The following is a 21,278-nucleotide window of genomic DNA, read 5'->3' as shown; positions in this document are numbered from 1 at the left end:
AGGAAATGTCCCTACATCTTCTCCATTCTCTATAGCCTTTCTTATTCCTTTTTCCAAACTGGACTGTGGCCCTGAACTGTCTGACCAATGGAGCAGGTTATAAGGAGGCGCAGAGGGAAGGCACGGCGTATTCTCCCCTGCCTCGCCTTTTCCATCCGCTAGATGGAGCTCCGAGTCTATTTTTTCTTTACTCTCCTTAACTTTCCGCTTAACTTTCTGCTTGCCTGGGTCCTCCCCTCCCCTCTCTCCGCTTCCACTCTCATTCCAATTCCGCCCTGGTCTCTCCGGCCCTTCCAAAAGGCTCTTAATCTGCTTGAGCCAAGGAGAAACTTTCCAAATCCTTTTACAAAATTCTCGGAGGTCATCTAACTCTATTGTGACCCCCGCCTTCCTGCATTCCCTGTGAAGTTTCTCAGCCCAGACCTCCTGTTCCTCTGGCTTTATTACTGGCAATAGATTCCCCATCTCTGCCCTTTTCCCATGGGTGTGGGAAGCTTCTCTCACTCTTTCCTTCCAAATCTAGGATTCGGGACTCTCTTCTTTCACAGCCCCTTCCGGGTGTTCCCAAAGCACCCAGGATTATCTGCGCTCCCAGTCCTCTGTTGGGGCGCCAACTGCTAGGCCTAGAGGCCTGTGTGGGCTACCCGAGTCTTCTTACCTCACCTCCGAGGTCTTCAGTTGGCCAAAACCGGATGCTCATATGAGAGAAAGGACGTTCCAGAGTCGAACAAGGGTTGAGCTTTATTTCAGGGTCTAGGTTACAAGTGCAGGGAGATCTTCCTTAGGAGGAAGAGGAGGAGATTTCCTAAGGAGGCTAGGATCTTAAGGGATTGGAAGTAGAAGTACAAGTGGGGAGAGAGGGGGAGGGGAGAGAGGAAAGAAGAGAAGCGGAGCCTACTGTCCTCTTGGCTCCTCACGTGCTAAGAGAGCTTTCAGGCTTCCTCAATCCTACTTAACCTTCAGCCGCATAGTTTGCATCTGAATACCGTGCTGTTAGGTAACTAGGTGTGCCCAGATCCGGGACAATCTCGAGGGCGGGGAGATCTCTCTCCCATCACGTTTCTCACGGGAAGAGGCGGAATTACTCGAGATAGCTCGGTTCACCTCGATCCCCTGCCGTTTCCTGGGGGGGTCTCGTGAGAGCTCTAAGATTTAGAAGCTCCCACCTTTACCCGCCCAAGACTGTCCACACGGAATTGAGCTTCCAATCCCAACACAGTAGTCTGCAGAGGCATGGACCAGGTTTTTGGGTTTGGAGGGTTTTTTTTTTAACATTTAAGATTTCTTTTCATGTTTCAGGGGAAAATCTCAGATAACTGCAATCTTACCACCTCACTGGCCACATCCCCAATTTACTTACTATTTAGCGGCATTATTGACAACAAAGACGAGGGGAGGGGAAGGAAAAAATCTATAAAATGTGAATCTGACCAAAATGTTTAATACTATAGGTTAGGAAGGAAAAGAGGAAGCATCTAAAGAAACCAATGTGTTGCATAAAAAGCTCTCTGATGAACTCAAATTTTAAAAGAATGCATACAAAGGATCATAGAATCAGTTTTAAATATCTAAGGTATCTTTGGGGTTGTGAAATCCACCAACCCACTTTTTTACAAATGAAGAAATTGAAGCACACAGAAGTTAAGTGACTTGCCCATGGTAACCCAACTAAGTAAGATTCAAACCCAGATCTTCCTAAGTCCAAATCCAGCACCTTATCCATCATACCATGCTGAAAGAGAGGACGTGTATATATTATCAAGAATTCATTCAAAGCTGTGACATAAACCAGAATTACATGGTGTAATATGTGAGTTAGGTGGATTTGTAGCTGATTGAACCTATTGTCTAGCCATGGTCATATGGTTTTGACTGTTTTATTCAGAATTTTTCATTGAGTTACGTGAGAGAAGGCATGTTCACAAAAATCTGCAGATGACATAAAACGGAGAGATGTCACTTTCAATTAATGACCAGATTTAAAAATTATTTCAATAGATAATAATGATGGACTAAAACCAATAAATGAAATTTAACAAGAATGAATCAGTCAACCAACACACACTTTATTAAGCAACTGTTATGTGTCAGGCACTTCTAAGGGCTAGAAATATAAAAACAAAAAATCAAGACAGCAGCTACAAAATCATCTCACAATATAGGATGTAGATGATCTAACTTTAAAGCAATTCATAGGAAAAGTTTTGAGGATTTTAATTAACCACAAACTCAACATAAGCATGTTGTGGTTACTAAGTAAGTCTAGTCAGTCTTTAATTTCCTTAATGCAGATATACTATACTTATTACAAACTCTTCAGTGGGAAAGGCAGAGACCTGAAAGCAACAAGACCTAGATTCTGGTCCCTGTTTTCCCACTTGTTTGACCTTGAACAAATGCCAACTTCTTTGGCCTTTACTTTCCTTTATCCTTAAAATGGCCAGTAAGTGGCACATGGGATAGAGTACTAGGGCAGAAGTTTCCTCTGAATTCAAATCTGGCCTCAGACACTTATTACCTGTATGATCCTAGACAAGTCATTTTACCCTGTTGGTCTCCGTTTCTTTATCCATAAAATGAGCTAGAGAAGGAAATGTTAAACCATTCCAGTATCTTTACCAAGAAAATTCCAGATAAGGTCATGGAGAGCCTAGACACAGCAGTAAAATGACTGAACAACAAAAATTTTTTAAAATAAAGCAATTTCAAGGACCATTTCTATGTCTAATGGTCTACAATACCAGTAAAGATTTTCATTCCAAAATGCACTAGTAAGATTGTTTGGTAGTATTAGATCCTGTTATTGAGACATATTTTTTAGAGGAACCATAACAAACTAGTCAGTATCTAGACATAATTTAGCAAGATAGTGAAACTTCTAAGAATGATGTTAAGTGAATAGCCATTGGAGGAATTAGGGAAGCTTAGCCTGGAAAAGACAAGATTAATGCTAAGGTGCTTAAGGGACCGGCATTTGGATAAATGGATTGGACTAATTTTATGCTGTTCCAGAGTTTAGGACTAGGGTTAGTAAATGAAATTAGAGGAGTGCAGATGGAATATGCTACTTTACAAAGTAGTAAATTCCTCATCACAGGAAGACTGCATGTTTAGAATCCAAGATTAGAATCATAGAATCACAGGATTTAGAGCTGAAAGTCTGTCTTCTAGCTGATATAGCTCAGCTTCTAATCCAGTGCAGGAATCTCTTGTGTAACCACTTTGAGAAATGGTCATCTACCCTGTTGGACAATTTCCATTGACAGGAAGCTCACTGCATTTCAAAGCATTCTAAGTTGTTAGCTTCATCTTCCTCACTTTGAACAAAAACCTGTCTCTGTGATTTTCACCCACTGATCATTGCTCTACCCTTCATAGTTATACATAATATATCTAATTCCTCTTCCATATTAATAGACTTTCAGATATTTGAACACACCATGACTTCCCTAAATCATGTTAAGAATATAGAATATAGTCCTTTAATGACTAGGAAACCAAACTAAGTAACCTCTGGAATCCCTCTGACTCTCAGATTATAAAAACCTTTGACAATTTCTAAACAGAACTCCCTCCTTTGTCAAATATGCCAATTCATCTAGTAGCCTAGGTATGTAGTTTTCTTGTTTGCAAATTTCAAATTTTCTTTTCATTACTCATCTTTATTCTAGATCTGGATATGGAATTACATAAAAATATTTCCCACATAGTCTGTATATAATTATAAAAAAGAATATCAACTCCTAATCTTAGATGTTTATAGATTGTACTCCTAAATGATTTCAACTTTCCCTTTGTTAGTATGCACAGCAGGTAAATGACTGCTGTATTCAATTCAGTTCAATTCACTAAATCTTGAGTAAATACTTGCTTTATTCAAGACACTATGTTAGGCAATGGAGAGAGAGTCAGACAAAAATGAAACTCAATCCCTGTCCTTGAGGTACTTATATTTTACTGGAAGGCTACAAGATATACTCAAATAAATCAATATGACATATCTTGTAGTTTGAAGCTTTTCCATTTCCCCAAAATATTCCACATGACTTTGCATGTTTAAATGAAAATTAGAGTATGTATTAGGCTTCTGTCTAGATCTCATACGTTGTTTTCTATCGAAAAGTTCACCAAATATGCAATTTGTTTAACAGGCACCATCGCAGTTGTATTTTTGCATTATAAGAATATTGGAGCTTTGCTTTCATCATCCCAGAGTGACTCTCAGGAAACAGAGAGCAACGAGAGTCCTGAACAGGAGGAAATTGTAATCTCCTCAATTGTGTCTGTCTCAATAAGTGCAAAGCCATCTACACTCTACCAGCTTGAGAAAATCACATTTACATTAAGTCATGTAAAGGTAAGTTGTTTGCATCATGTTGGGGCATGTTGGCCAAGCTATTTAGCTAATCTATGTATTTATAGCTATCCATCTATATATCTGCTTGTTATAAATATATATGTGTTCTTATATATATTTTATATGTACATATAGAGAGGGAGAGAAGAAAGGGAGAGGGAGGGAGAAAGGGAAGAGAGAGGAAGGGAGAAAAGAAAAGAGAGAGGGGAAGGAAGAAGGAAAGGGAAAGAGAGAGGGAAGTTGGGGGTGGGGGGGATGGAGGGAGAGACCCAGAGAGAGAGAAGCTTCTAAAACTAAATAGACTTCAGTTTTGTGTTAAGGATCTTGTTTCCTTAGAAAGTCACTTTTTCCTCAGGAAAATGTGTTATGTATTACAAAAGAATGTGAAGTTGTAGGGTCTAGTTGAAATACATCACTTTTATAGGAAGGGAATTCATGTGCCTTGTTTCCAATTGGTATGTCGCACAGGACTTTGAAAGTGTTTGGGCCTGGTTATAAATAAATTCACCAAAGAGATTAAGTAGCAGTAGTCCAAAAAATGTTTCGTTGGAAAGTTAGCACAAGTCCTTTTATTACTTTCCTTTGAACTTTTTTAACCTTCTCCCAAATAAAAAACACACTAGCTTTTTAAATTATTCTTTTACATCTTGAGATTGAATCCTCCAATGCCCTCAAAATTACCACCTCCAGCACACACCTTGTTTGAGTACTCTGCTGTCTGTGCAGTTGCTCTCATTGTCCTTTTCCCGGGGATTCTGGAATGAGTTTTCTTTCAAGTCAGTGGGTGCCACTCACTTGAGGTGTTCCAGAGAATTTTGGATGGGCACGACAATTGTGTTATAGAGGGGGTTGTTGTTTGGGGATACATTGGACTGGGTGGTACCTAACGGCCCTTCCAACCCTAAGATTCTATAGTGATGTTACAGAACAGATATGATGGTTCTACTATCTTAAATGAAGAAAATCATTGCTTGCCAGACCAAAAGACATAGGCAATCTCCCTGGTTATACTTCACTCACTTCTTACTCCCATCTTCTCAAGTCAACATTTACTAAATGCCTATTCCGTGCCAGGTGCTGGAGATGCAAAAGGAAAATTTTTTTAAAAAAATGCCTTGCCCCTATGGTTATATTTTTCCATCACCACCCTTCCATTTCTGGAACATGATCAAATCAGTTCTACTATTGTTCCTAGAAAGGATATATCAAGTGACTCCTCTATGGCCCTAGTCATCAACCTGTAACTTCCTGGACCAAAGTAGCTGTACATGTGTTGTCTCTCCCTATGACTGTACAGTGAAGTGTTCTTGACAACAGAAATTGTCTTTGCATCTATATTTGTATACCTGGCCCTTAGCACAGTGCTTGGCACACAGTGAACACTTACTGACTTTTATTCACTTTTCCATTCATACATTCACACATTCATTTTTCATCACTTTGCTGTTCTACTCATTTGTCATGGCAGACACTAGAGGAAGGGATGACCCAGGTCCAGTACTAAATAGTGGGAGGATCATTGGATTAGATTTGGGCAAATATGCAGAGACAAAGAACACAATAGCAAGGTCAATGGATGACAAATGGACAGACCCTGTGCTCTCTTGGTTCCCTCAACATGTCAAGGGTTCTAGAGCAACAGATCCAGAACATTGGGTGGATTCATGGTGGAAACTATGGGACAACACAGACAAGGAGTAGGTACATTGTAATATGCACCATGGGAGGGGATACAGACATGGATTGTATCACAGATCCATCAAAGTAATAAAGTCTCTTTTTAATATGAAAAAAACACAACATGGAGGAAATAGCCAAAGGATCACAAGAACTGCAAGACCCAGTAGATCATTATTTGAAGCTTTTGAGATTCAACATGTACCCTATACTTGAAGACAGTGGTGGTGCAGTAGAGAAAAGCATTGAACAGAGATGAAAAATCTATTTTTTTGATCCTAGTTTTTCCACTTATTGTGTGACCTTTGTCAGGACACTAAACTTCTTTGCCCCTGGTTTCTTAATCTGTATAATGAAGGGGCTGGATTGAATGGTTTCTACGATGCCCCCTGGCTCTCAATAAATGATGAGCCAGTGTTGTGCAGTTTCTTCTATAAATGAATATCATCATACCTGTACTCTCTATATCAAAGAGTTGTTTTAGGGATAAAATGAGATCATTTAGATAGAGGGCTATATAAATGGCAGTTATTATTTTTATTTCCCACTTCTCACATATGGAATAGTTGAAAATGTCTTGATTTTTCTAGGAGTAGAGTACTATTATAAAGGAACATCTTAGTATATGATTCAAATGTCTCAGTAAAGCCATATGGAGAAACTTGAAGTTGACCAATCGTTCCCATACTTAATGGGGAAAAAAAGATACATTTGCTATAACAAAAGGTCCAGGCATGCCTACACACAAACAAAAATATGTCACTGTACATCAATAAACACATCGTACAGTGGAAAGAAACAAACTTGTGGAATGTAAGTAAATAGGAATCAGCAACATTAAACATATTGTGGAACATCATGTTGAAGGGGGAAAAAAAAGGTGTTACCAATTTCAGAAATGAAAACAGATTTTTCAGAAACAGAAAATCAGCCCTACTTTCTTCCAGCAATAACAGAAGAAAACAATCTCAGAGTTAGGAGGAAACTTCAAGGTCAGCTGAGAGTTAACTTACACCTGAACAAGAGGTTTCTCTTCTACCATCAAGCAGTCAGCAAGCGTTTATTAAGCACATACTGCATGCTGAACATCATGGCAAAGGTTACACATATAGGTAGACAAATAGTCACTTGACCTCTGCCTGAAGACTTCTAATGACCTGAAACTCCCTATTTCCCATTCAATTTTTTTTAATAACTCTAATTATTAGGATGTTTTTCCCCTTAAATTAAGCTGCTTTTCTTTTACTTCCACCCCTTTGGCTCCTGATTCTGCCCTCTAAAAAATTCAAATCCCTCTTCTCTCCTAAAGGTATTTGAAGTCATTATTTCTCACACACACACACACACACACACACACACACACACACACACACTCCTTTCTTCCCTAGGCCAGATATTCTATATATTCGATTCTATACGTCCATTCTGTATGTCTGTATGTCCATTCGATATGTCCAGCTCTCAGAGTGTCGTTTCAAGTCCTTTCATCACTCAGATTGCCTTTCTTTAGGATCTTTTAATCTTCTCCTTGTGGCCATTGGTTTACATTAGCTATATTTCTCTTGTAAATAGTCATAATAGTCAAATAGGGATAATAGTAAAATAGTAAATAGGGATAATAGTCAAAAAATTTATTTTTATTTTATTCCCATTTTGAATAGAAAACAGTTCACTTGAAAGGCTTGAGATGCAGTTGTCATAATTGCATTCAGTGTCTTTTTGTCTTTATCCTTTTTTCCAGTATAGTGCTAATTTTGTCCATTGCTTTAATTAGTAGATGACTTCACTGAAAGAGCTAATTCATGAGTGATTCCCATATCAGCAATGAGTAATTTCATATCTGTTAATATATAATCAATTTCATTCCTTCTAACATATATCCATGTTGGCTAATTCCAACCTGTTCCAATTCTTCTTAAACAAAATATTCATGATATGCAGATATGATGCTTCTGAGTCATCTGAAAGTCTTTGGTCTCTTTCATTTCTAACTCTCAAATTATTTTTTCCAACATATTTTTTTCACTGTTTTCCCCTGTGTGCACCTTGCAGGGAAGAAATTGAATATCAAAGTATTTATTGACTTAGTTTGGATGATGTTTTAAGTCCACCAAATTTTGCTACATTTTCAATAACAGGTGTTGGGGCACAAACTGCAAGCATCTTTCCTCTTTGTCCCTCATGGCCACTCTAAGGGAAAGTACTTGATCATTCCATGAAGCAAATTGTCCCCTTGCCCTGGAACACACAAAGAATGAAAATCTTTTATTCACCATGCTGTGAATCTTCAAGTCACCCTTGACCAAACATCCCATTCCAGTGCTTCATCTTAATATTGAGAAGATACAAGTTTCTCAAAGGCTCTGTCATTGGATCCCAAGGTCCGTCAGGGTCTGCCAGGCAGAAGGAGCTTAAAGTATTTTCTAGAAAGTGTTTTGTATAACCAACCTTGCTATTGGTACACAGACTTGTCCCCAGCAGGTTGACCAGCAGATGATGGTCTCATTGTCCCTAGCAACCCTTAAACAAAAAGTCAATCCTGCATGTCCTCCTCTTGCTTCTGCAGTATTATGTAGTGGCAGAGCTAAAAAAGGAGGAAGAGGAGGAAGAGAAAGAGAAAAGAGCGAAGGGAAAAGAAGGGAAGAGAAAAGAAAAAGAAGCAGAGGCTGCTGTGAATCACGCGGTTTTCTATCCTAGAGCATTAATTTAGCTATTAGTACTCAAAATGTGACATCTCTATTCAAATACCAGTAAGATGCTATACTATGGGAGGAATTAAATCATCTTAATGTTGATTATCTTATAAGTGAAACAAGAGATCTCCATTCTTTTATTTGGAAAATATTTATTGGATGCACACCATCTTATCATCAAAGTAGCTAGACAGTACAGTGGATAGAGTGCCAGGACTAGAAACAGGAAGACTTCCTGTGTTCAAATTCAGCCTCAGACACCAGCAAGTCATTTAACCCTATTTGCCTCTGCTTCTTCACCTATAAAATGAGCCAGAGAAGGAAATATCTCCACTATCTTTGCCAAGAAATTCCCAAATGGGGTCAGGAAGAGTTGGACATAACTGAAAAATGACTGAATAGCCACCATCTTACCACCATTATTGATGCTTTAGAGTTTTTTTTTAATATTCAGTTTAAAGGATTAATATATTTCAAGATATTTATTATCCCAGCTTCTTCTGTGTAGCATAGCATTCATTCAGCTCATTTATAAAATGCTAATAAGGATGTAAAATGTTTCTGGGCACATGTACAAGATTTTATCTTCATCAAACACACACACACACACACACACACACACACATACACCTCTTCTTAGTAGCATATTCTAAGAAGCAAATGTGAGGTCTTGAAAAGTAGGAGCTATTTTTTGCACTTCTTAATATCAGCTCTTGGCACACAGTAAGTATTTAATAAATACTTGTTGACCGGTTCTTTAAAAATATCCTTTTATGTGCTCTTGTCATGTGATTTCATTGTACTGAAAATTCCTCCACTGGGGCAGATTGTCAACTTGTCTGCAATATGTAGTCTTACAGTTATTTGGGGATCCATGAGTTTAAATGACATGTCCATGGTCACCTAGCTAGTAAATTTCAGAGGCAGCACTTGAACGAGCACAGGTGTTCTGGACGCCACTATCACTCTATCCAGTATGCCATGTCATCTCTAGGATTTTAAACCTCGATGTCCTGTCAAATTCAATATTTCTAAAACACAGCTCCCACTCCCCACTTCACAATCCACTCCCTCCTCCTAAATTATTTGTTTCCATGTAGGGCACCATGACCCTTTCAGTCAACCAGATTAGAAATTTCAGTTTTCCTTAGCCCATCACTCTCCTTCACTCTATATATTCAGCTGTCAAGTCTTTTAGGTTTTTACCTTCATGTCTTGAATCTACAACTTTTCTCAGCTCATGCAGATGCCAACTAGTTCAAGTCTTCATTACCTCTAATGTGGATTATTATTGCAATAACCTCTTAATTGGTCTCCCAGTGTTATCTCTCTTCTCCCATTCACATGCGCACAGAGTACAGAGTGAGAGTACAAGGACAGAAAATGTAATGAGAAAATGTAACATCCAAGGGTACCACTTTTGACTCAAGTGCTTCAAAATTCAAATCACAGTATTATTAACAACTTTGTGGGTCAGATGTCAGAAAGACTAATGGCAATGGAATGAATGTCAACATGTAGTCTTTGTACAAAGTTCAATATTTTTATTTGTTCTCCTAACAAGGTAGTCATCTCTTGCCTGGGTAGCCAAGTCACTTCAAGAAGAATGCTCTTGCATTCTGAACTCTGAGTAGAAATCTCATTTGTAGGGCTGATTCTTTCACTTCTCTCATATTTGGAATTTTTAAAAGTTTATTTAAGATATTTCAGAGCCTATCCCCCAACTTCCATACAGCATGCTTCTCAGCCAAATCCCTTCCTAAAAGCAAATAGATGATATTTTTGAGAAATTTAATCCAAGAAGATTCTTTGATAAAAATAATCAGGAAGGGCAATAATTTAAAAAGTGATGAACATAAAAACATGAACACAGAGTAGAAATAACAGATGGACTTGGAAAGAGCAAATGTATGATTTGAGACAAGGCCTTAAATTGATCTTAGTTTAAACATTTACAAAATGGTAGTAATAATATTTACCCTTCTACTTCCTCATCCCCCCTTCATCTTTTTTCTTTCTCTTCATCTGTCTCCTTTTTCTCCACCTTTGTGGGTAACTTATCCCACTGCAAGTCTATTAACTCCTTAAGATCAAGGCCAATTTCTCATCTGAACTTTTTAATTTTCTATAGGACTGCATACAATTGGTGCCTAAAAATTATTTTCCTTATTGTGTTATTGTTTTATTGTCTTCGACAATACGATGTGACCAAGGTCATGTGATCTTAGACTATGTCTCCTTACTCAAGGTCAACTTCAATGATGTGGATTTTACAAAAATATATTTTAAGTGGGTCTTCATATAATCTAAAAGCCACACAGGAGTGGGTGTAAATGGGTCAAGAACTGTACCATTGGAAGAAAGACCCAAACCAATGAGATCATAGCTCCATTGATGTCATAGAATGTTATAGTGTTGTATTTCAAGTGTGCCAACAGTAAATGAGAAATTTCTTTTCTTTCTCCCTCAATAAAACAGTACACTTCTTTTTCAGCCTAGAGAGAAGGGTAGCAGTGAGTGTGCCTTTTGGAATTATTCAAGTGATACAATGAATGGCAGCTGGTCTACAGAAGGCTGTGAACTGATACATTCCAACACTACTCATACCTCATGTAAATGCAATCATCTGACACATTTTGCTATTCTGATGTCTTCAGGTGCTTCTATTGTAAGTACATTTGAGGGTTTTATCATTTAGTATCAAGATAAGACTTGTAGGTGGGTTCGTTGGGTTTTTTTTCAGTGTTCCTAAAGAGAATATATCTTTGATTCCATCTCACCTCCTTTCCTTTGATAAATTTGCCATGTAAATTCTACAGAATAAAAATAACCTTACATTAAAGCCTATAAATTCCTAGATCCTTATGTGCAGGATGTATTTCCTCAATGATGTAATAACTTGTTCCAGATTTCTTTGTTTTAAATGCCAGTCATATTTTACTTAGCCTGCCTCAGTAAATTACTACATTATTTTGGATGTCTATATCTTGATATCTAAAACCTAGTTATTTTTATGATTGAACTTCTATAATGCTTTCATTACTCTGGCAAAAAATTACCATTAAGACAATGTGACTAATTATTTGCATGTGTTTGTGTGTATATTCATAGGTGTGTGTGTATACACACACACATACAAATACACACACGTGTATGTGTGTTTATGTGGTAATGGATAGAGGACTGAACCTAGATTCAGGAAGACCTGAGTCCTACATCAACTATTAACAAGCCGTTATGACCCAGGTCAAGTGACATTCTCTGCCTCAGTTTCTTTGTGTGTAAAATGGGAATAATAATAGAGATGAATTATATATATAATATATGACTATATATGATATATAAATATATTATAAATATTAATAATATTAACAACTCCTAGGGTGGTTGTAAGAATAAAATAAGGTAATATTTGTAAAACACTTCACAAACCCTGAAGTACTATTTAAATGCTAACTATTATTGCCTATTATTATTTCAATGCCTCTGAAACATTCATCTGTATACACATAAGGAGAATGTGGGTGCACATATTTGTATACACTTATTTGTATTATATGTATATACATACACATATAGAAAGAAGGAACAGATAGAGAGGAAGAGAAAGGGAGAGAGGGAAGGAGGCAGAGGCAGGCTTTGTGACTTAGTGGGTAGAGAGCAGACTTTAAAGTCATAAAGACAGGGGTCAAGTCCTATATTTGACACTGATATTTGACACTGATTAGCTTTAAAAAAAAAAAAGCTAAATGACTGTAATTGAATGACTTGATCTTTCAAGACTTCAGGTAACACTCTTCTAAACACTTCCAGATCTATTGATTTTTTAAGAGACAGGGAGTTTCTACACTGTGGGTTCTCTATACCTATGAAATTGCTTACATTGGTGGCCCCAAAATTCAAGTGTAGGTGCAGATGAGAATATGTATGCACTGGAATAATGCTCTCTGATTCATAGATAAATATTCATCAGGGTTGATTTTTTTTACATTTCACAATTTGTATCATAAGCTAAATTAGAATAGAGGAATATCTCTGCCAATGTTTGGAACCTACATTTGGGTATAACTTAAACCAACCGAATATTCCCAAACTGATGTGCAGGTAAATTATTATGAAAGTTATTTTCACTGGATTCCAAGTAGTCAGAGCAAGCACACTTTCAGTTTATGTTTCTCTAATTACAAATAAATAAATAAGCAAACCAGTTTTAAAGTCACTGAGCTATACTAGTTATGTTTAATAATCTATATATTTAGTATCCCTAATAACTTTATTCAACATATTCTGAATGAATCGCTGCTTTGTTTAAAAAAAAGAAACAAAAAGGAAAAATTATTTTTCCAATACTTGTGAATGCAATTAAGTTAGAATTATAAAAAATAAATTATTAAAATGCTAGCATTCAGATAACACTGGATTTACACAGTGCTTTATGCAAGTTATTCCATTTGATTCTCATAACAATCCTGTCAGATAAGTGATATTATTTTACATATAAGAAAAATAAGGTTGAGGGGAGTTAAGTGAAATTCAGAATAACAAAGCAAAGTATTGGACTGGATTTGAACTGAGGTCTTCTTAATTCCAGGGTTGATGGTGTTCTATCCACTGTGCCATCCGAATGATGGTAAAGATATCTTAAAATAGTCATGCTAATTCCTGTCTTAGGCAACAAAAAAAAGTGCAAACACTAATTTTCCTGCTGCTTAGTGTCTGTGTGATTAAGAACTGATTTCCACCATATAAAAGCCTGTCAAAAATACTAAAATGTTTCTCATCTAAACGAATGTTCACTTTCTACTTATTGACCACTTGGATTAATTTTTCACATCCAAAAAAGGAGGTTCACTGTAGGTTGAGGTTCCAAAGACAAGCAACTGAGTCAGTCTCTTAAGAGTTTTCTTATTTTGGTCCTCAGGGTATTAAAGATTACAATATTCTTACAAGGATCACTCAACTTGGAATAATCATTTCGTTGGTTTGCCTCGCCATGTGCATTTTCACCTTCTGGTTTTTCAGTGAAATTCAAAGCACAAGGACCACCATTCACAAGAATCTTTGCTGCAGCCTCTTTCTGGCAGAGCTTGTTTTCCTTGTTGGAATTAACACAAATAGTAATAAGGTAGGTCTCTGGTATTTTCTGGGTGTTTTCAACTTCCTACTAGCTATTGGCTAAGGACATTGACTTCATCTGTCATCCCCGTAAAGCAGTCATAGAATATGATTCCCCCTCCCCAACTATCCATTTCCTTGGCTCCACAACTCTTGCCAAAAGTCAGAATCAAACAGAAAGAGAAGACTAAAATCTGGTAATATCAGTATTAATTCATTTCTGTTTAATTCTTTAGGAAAAATCCCATCATGGTTGCATATCTTTGGAAACGAGTTTCAAATTTTGTCAGCACACAAAAACACCTCCTTAGCTCATGGGATCATAGAGCTAAAGCTGGAGATCACTCAAAAGTCAAGTAGTTCAACCTTGTTTTACAGATGAGGAAACTTACTCTATGTCATTTAATATTAAAATTAATTTTAATGTTTGTAAAGGACATTTCATTAAAAAGTTCTGTGAGGATGGTCATACAAGAAGTATAATCCCCATTTTTCAGTTGAGGAAACTGAGGTTTTGATTCCTTAAGTTTCTTAACCAGAGTCACACAGCTAGTAGACAGAAAGACAGACAGACAGACATAGATGCTAGATACATACATACATACAAAGATGATAGATACATGGATACATTGAAGTGAGAGCATTAGAATCCAAGTCTTTGGGCTGCTGGTCTAGTGATCTTTCTGTCAGGTCTTTCAGAAGCAGTAAGAAGAAGATTAGATCAAGGCAGAGCTATTTTAGCTGAAACTCAACAATTGAAATTGGCATTCTTAGGAAAAACATAATCCAGGTTGATGACAATTTCCTCAGTGCTTCCACATGTCAGATTACAAGACCCTTCCCTCCCTCATAGATCTAAAATCCTCCAGTAAGAGTTGAATACCTTTATCTTCCTAGTTTCTCTTTAACACTAGCATCATTTGTAATTCTAGAACTTAAAGATACCTCAGAGACCATCTATCTCCACCTCCCATTTCACAGAAATGGAAAAGAGTATCAAAGAGGTTAAGCGATTTTCATACCATCACATAGTTGGTTAACAACAAAGCTAAGATTTGAACATAGAACCTTTTATTTGGACATAAAATTCTTAACAGTTAGTCCTTTAATGCATCCCAGAGAGTTTCTCTTTTGATGGTGCTCAGCCACATACACACACACACACACACACACACACACATACACACACACATACAGAGAGAAAGAGAGAGAGAGAGAGAGAGAGAGAGCTGTTTTTTTCATCAGAAACAAAACAATTAACTTTTTTCTGATAATATCATTAATGATCATTCTTTGATTATCTTCTTTGAAAAGTCTAATTTTTCAGTTGTTTCAGACTCTTCATGACTCCATTTGGGGGTTTTCTTGACAAAGATACTAGAATTGTTTGCCATTTCCTTCTCGAGCTCATTTTACAGATGAGGAATTGAGGCAAACAGAGTGAAGTGATTTGCCCAAGGTCACATAGCTAGTAAGTCTCTGAGGCCAGATTTGAACTCAGTTAAGTTGAAGATGAGTCTTCCTGACTGCAGACCTGGTACTTTATCGACCTGGATACCGAAGAAAAATCTAAGCCTGGATCTAAATTCGTTGCCATATCAACAAAGTAGAGAGTGCAGAGAGAGATTCGAAAGCAAAGGACAGCCTTAAGGGATTTTGATATTTAGGTGAAAGAAGAAGGAAGAGGAAAAGGAGATGTTTGACATCACATAGATAAATAGTTAATTGAAAACTAAAAACTGTAGGCAATCCTTCAATCAAAGATGATTTTAGGTCAGCAATTGGGAAATGTCATTGAGGCTTTCATTGAAATCTCTCACAATATTCTTGCTGACAAGATGACAAATTATGAGCTAGATTATGTTTGGCAGGTTTAGAACATGAAGAAAGATTGACCCTAAAGAGAGGTTCTTAAGGGGTTAATGTCAACATCAAGGGAGTTTTCTAATGAAGGATTCCCATGAGTGTCTCCGAGGTCTTATGTTATTCAATATTTTTGTCAGTGATGTGGATAAAAGCATAGGTAATATATTCATCAAATTATCTGATGATGCAAAGCTAGAAGAGAGAGGTATCAACACTGAATGACAAAGGATCCAAAAAGATCTTGACAGATTAAAATGATGGGCCACATCTAATGAGATTCAATTTAAGAGGTATAAATGTAAATTTCTTCACTTGGCTTTAAAATATCAGTTCAACAAATATAGGATGGAGGAGGCATAGCTAGACAGTGATATGTGGGGTAAAGATCTGAGAGTTTTAGTATACTGCAGGCCCAATATGAAACAGTAGTATTTCATGGCAGCCAAAAAAACTTAGCATAATCTTGGGACACTTTAAGAAAGTCATGATCAGAATAAGAAAATTAACCCCTACTGATCTCTCTTCTGGTCATATTCCATTTGGAGTATTTTGTTCCAATCTGGACACTTTATTTGAAGAAGGACTTTACCAAAATAATATGTCTCTTGGAGAATACAAATGATGAGAAAGGAGTGGGCATTTGAAGATAGACTGAAGGAGCTAGAGGTGGCTAAACTTGAGAGGAGAAGATTGAGTGGGTATATAATTGCTGTCTTCAAGAATATGAAGAGCTGATTTGGGAGTGGGATTAGATCATTCTATTTAGCCCCAGAGAAGAGAATGACTGGCAATGGGTTGAAGCCACAGAGAGGTAAAATTCAGCTCGGTGAAAGAAGGTGAAATAAACAAAAACCAAAAACAAAGCTTTCTTCAAGAACTTTACAAAAAATGGGACATGCTGACTTGACAGGTAGTGAGTTTCTTTCACTAGTAATCTTCAAGCAAAGGCTAGATAACTGCTTGTGAAAGATGTTATAGAGTTATCATTAGGTTCAGAGCTTGTACTCACTAACCTCTGATGTCCTTACTGAGCTAGAGTCTATGACCATGGCCAACCCAATACATCTGACCTTTACTACAGTCTGAGTGACCTTGGACAAATCATTCCAATTCCTTGGATCTTAGCTTCCTCATCTTTAAAATGAGGTTATTTAACTAGATGATTAAGACATTGTGATATAGTGTGTGGAGCCCTGAATTTGCAATCAGGAATACCTAACCTACTTTTGACAGGTAATAGTGATATGACCCTGGGCAAGTAATTTCAATTGTATGAACCTCAATGGCTCTTCTTTAAAGTAGAAAATATAAAGGCATATTGCCAGTCGGTTTATTTGGGGAATCAAATGAGAAAAGGCATTTAAGCATTTCACAAATCTTACAGACCCAAATAAATATCAATTATAATGATGATATGTGACTCTAGTCAGGTTTCTTTACTTCTTAGTCATCCCAAGTCATTCTCCAAGACCATAAATTGTAGAGTAAGTGCTAACCTATATTGATAAAGGGAATTTCCTTATCTGGAAGTTCTCTATACCTATGAAATTTCAGGTTCGTTTCCTATTCCTGTGTGTATGTGTTCATCCGTTGCCCAAGACCATACCATCAAAGAAATAATGACATGGCTTGCACTTGACTTTGTTTTGAGGGAGGGAGGGCTGTGCAGGTCACCTGCCTCACTTCTCCTCCAGAGTCATCTGAATCCAGTGACCAGATATTCATCAGGATGACTGGAGATGACCCAGGATAAGGCAACTGGGGTGAAGTGACTTCCCAAGGTCACACAGCTAGTGAGTGTCAAGTGTCTGAGGTGAGATTTGAACTCAGATCCTCCTGACTCCTGCACTGGTGCTCTATCCACTGCACCACCTAGCTGCTTTCCTGTTCCTATAATAAAGATCAGAAGCACCAGCATCTCCTCTAAGATCCTTCCAGGACTAAATCCTTTTATCTTTAAATATTTTTACAAGGTTAAGGTGCCTTCCTATTAAATTCTTTTTTCTACATAAATTTATTTTATTTTTAATTTATGGAATAAAACAAGCATCTCTAATTGTTAAATTCATACAGTCACGCTGCCAAGTGGCATAGTTAGGGAAAATTATGCTCTATGATGCTAGTGAAAATTTGTTTATAACTTCCCTTTCTTTGGTTGATTTCTAGCTCTTCTGTTCAATCATTGCTGGATTGCTACATTATTTCTTTCTAGCTGCCTTTGCATGGATGTGCATCGAAGGCATCCACCTCTATCTCATCGTTGTTGGTGTCATCTACAACAAGGGATTCTTACACAAGAATTTTTATATCTTTGGCTACCTCAGTCCAGCTGTGGTGGTTGGATTTTCAGCAGCCCTAGGATATAGATACTATGGGACAACAAAAGTGTAAGTGATCGCTGTTTCATTGATGGGTTTGCTATAATCTTAGACATGCTTGGGGGGGGGGGGGATGCAGGATGACTCCTAATTTCTCTCTGCTCACATTCAACATATTTACAACCAGAAGTCATGCCTAGAAAGGTGTTCTGGTACACCCATAAAATTCCTTCCCTTTCTCTTCATTGGAAGTAGCTGTTGTGCTGACATGTTTCTAGGTAGGTCTGTAATTATAAATGTTACATGTCATTCACTTCTGTTCTCCTCAAGATAGGTACATGACCTGTGGTTTTCTACAGGAACTTCTAAGAATAGAAGCCCCTTCTACCAATCAATCAATCCATCAACAAACATTTTAAGGGCCTACTCTCTGCTAGGCACCAAGGATACAAAAAGAGACAGAGGTGGTCTATAACCTTAAGGAGTTTACAGTCTAACAGAAGAGACAACATGAAAGCAAATATGAACAAAACAAACCACATGCAAGACAAATATGAAAAAGATGGAAGGCACAGGAATTGAGAGGTTGGGAAATACTTCCTGGAGAAGGTGGGATTTTAGCTGGGATTTAAAGGAAGCCAGGGAAGCTATTATTGGAGCAGAGGAGGGAGAGCATTCTCAGAGGGGGATAGCCAAAGACAATACGAAGAGCTGAAAGATAAAGTGTCCTGTACACAGAACAAACATTCTGGATGTCAGTGTCACTGAAAGGAAGGGTACATGTTGGGGAGTAAGGTGTAAAAAGGCTGGAGGGAAAGGGGGACAGCTACGTTTGAATGACAGAGCATTATTTTATTTGCTCCTGGAGGCAAGAGGAAGAGTTTATTGGATAACAGTTCAGTTTAGCTCCTTCTTTAGAACTTATGGTCCAAGAGAGTTGCTTGAGACACTGAGAGGTAAAATCACTTGCTCGGGGTCACACAAGCAATATTTGTTAGAGACATGACTTTAATCCTTTTCTTTTCTACTCTATGCCAGTTCTCTGTCTCCTACACTATACTACCTGTGTAAAATAGTTTATCAGGACTTTGGGGAAATACCAAGTATTTATATTTTTCAATGTCATGCAGTATAAAATATAAGAAGTATATATATATCTTGATCTACATCTGTATCATCTATATCTATTTTTATTTTATTTTTACTTTTCAGATGTTGGCTCAGCACAGAAAATAACTTTATTTGGAGCTTTATAGGACCGGCATGCCTCATCATTCTTGTATGTGTATTTTATTTCTTTTTTAAAAAAATTTGAGTAATCACAAGCTTCTTAATAATTACTATCATTATCCTAAGGACAGCCATATGTAAAAACAAAAGCAAGGATATTTCTGATTATTACTTATCATTCTGCTTTTAAAGCTGCTAGTCAGAAAAAAACGATATTTGACAAAGGTCATTTCATTTTATTCTTTTCCTTTCTGTCTTTGGGGAGGAATGGAATAGACAAGAGGGAATCATTTCTAGTTTATAAGGAAAAGCTTTTCCCTGCTGTGGTATCTCAGCCCTATTCAGGAAGAAATAGCTACAGGGAGTATGCCAACTGACTGGTAATCTGGCATTTGGGATGTTACGTTACTTAATCTTTTATTGATGATCGGTCATCTCTGAAGATTAGACTGTCATCTCTACAGTTTTATCATTCCTATGTACCCTGTCATCATAAAAGCTATTTGATACTAAATTGCAACGTCAGAGACAAGAACCCGCTATTTCTCATGGGTAGACAAGTCATCTATTGATAGGCCTATTTCGGCTGGAAAGAGGGCCTTTTAATTCGTATTGGAAGTGGTTTCCAACCTGCAAATTTGTCAGGTATTATGTGCTCCATTCTAAATAAAGATGTTTTATGTGTCTCAAGAGCATTTCTAAGTGCTGGAAGTTTTCAGCTTCCATTCTGACTATAATAGTCTGACAATGAATGTGGGAAGTCTGAAAATAATTAGGGAATGACATGATCATCAGGGAAGGCACAGTGGAAACACCTTTGGGCAACTTTGGTCTGTGTCTTTCGAAGTGATGGCTATCTTATTATATTCTTTTTCTTATTCCCTCCACTCCTGTATCTTTCCATTTGGGGGGGAGGGAAGGCAAATATGGGTAAAAAAAAAAGGTGATTAGTAAAATGCTTTATAATTGGAAAGGAATATTTTAAAATGCAGCAAATATCACTTCTCAAGTGTGACTGTGTGAACAGAAGTTCTGCCTGACATTTTGATGGGGACAGGGGAGGAGAGAATGGGGTAGGCAGGTTGTCTAGACTTCTGATTTCATCAATTTAGAGGAATCCTTTTGTGAAAATTTTCCTTACCACCGAAGACTAGGAAGTCTTCTGTAATCAGTAGTCTTAGAGATTTCCTGGGAATTTAAGATATGAATTTATGTGGGTCACCGATTGGGATTTAAAGCCAGAACATACTGTAGAAGTCTGTGAGTCTCATTTAACATGTACTAATAGAAGACTAGAGAGGCTCAAGATCCACAGGTAGCAAGTAACACAGATGGGACTCAAACCCAGGTCTGATTCTAGATCCAGTCCTCCTTCTAGTAACATGCCCTGCCTCCCTTGCCTAGACTCACACAACCAGTATGTGTCACAAGCAGGGTCTTTTTATCTCTCTTAGCCAGCACACTACCCTGCATATCATCGAATCCTTTCAGAATCCGAACAAACATGAGAAACCAAAAGCGACAATCATGATTAAATTTGGATTACAGCAGAACTTCTTAACCTTTTTATGTGTCCCAATCCCTCTTAATTCTGATGCCTTCCCTCTGTTAATTATTTCCAATTTATTCTGTATATAACTTCATTGTACATAGTTGTCTCTTCCATTAGCCCATGAATTCCTTGAGAATAAGGACTGTCTCCCCAGTGCTTAGCACAATGCCTGGCACATAGGCACTTAAGGAATGGTTATTAACTGAATGATTGTCATGGATACACTTGGTTCCTGTGAATCCGGTGGTCTCATTCTCAGAATAGGGTTTTGTTGCCTGCAGTCATAATTGAAAGAAAATATTCAAATTCAATTAGAGGTTAGTGAAAATTAAAAGATAACTTTCCCCAGGTTCATAGACCCTCTGAAATCTATCTACAGACCTGCTAAGAACCCCTATACCTGAGTATTCTATACATATATGTATATATAAATATGTATAATATAAACCATTTGTGTATAGACATATACA

The 21,278-nt window shown here is 37.3% G+C and overlaps 1 protein-coding gene across 1 annotated transcript in view; it reads left to right on the top strand.

Moving 5' to 3' along the window:
• Positions 1 to 21,278, top strand: part of ADGRL4 (adhesion G protein-coupled receptor L4) — a 136,490-nt gene that overhangs the window by 92,860 nt on the left and 22,352 nt on the right. Inside the window, exons 9-13 of the mRNA XM_072648833.1 lie at positions 4,152 to 4,357; positions 11,222 to 11,395; positions 13,649 to 13,852; positions 17,875 to 18,095; positions 19,239 to 19,305. Of these exons, the coding sequence (XP_072504934.1) occupies positions 4,152 to 4,357; positions 11,222 to 11,395; positions 13,649 to 13,852; positions 17,875 to 18,095; positions 19,239 to 19,305 (872 nt within the window). The remainder of the gene's footprint in view (positions 1 to 4,151; positions 4,358 to 11,221; positions 11,396 to 13,648; positions 13,853 to 17,874; positions 18,096 to 19,238; positions 19,306 to 21,278) is intronic.

Source organism: Notamacropus eugenii, chromosome 2 (assembly GCF_028372415.1).
Source record: "Notamacropus eugenii isolate mMacEug1 chromosome 2, mMacEug1.pri_v2, whole genome shotgun sequence".
Lineage (NCBI taxonomy): Eukaryota > Metazoa > Chordata > Mammalia > Diprotodontia > Macropodidae > Notamacropus > Notamacropus eugenii.
Note: the sequence above shows the minus strand (reverse complement) of the source record. Positions and strands in the feature narration are given on the sequence as shown.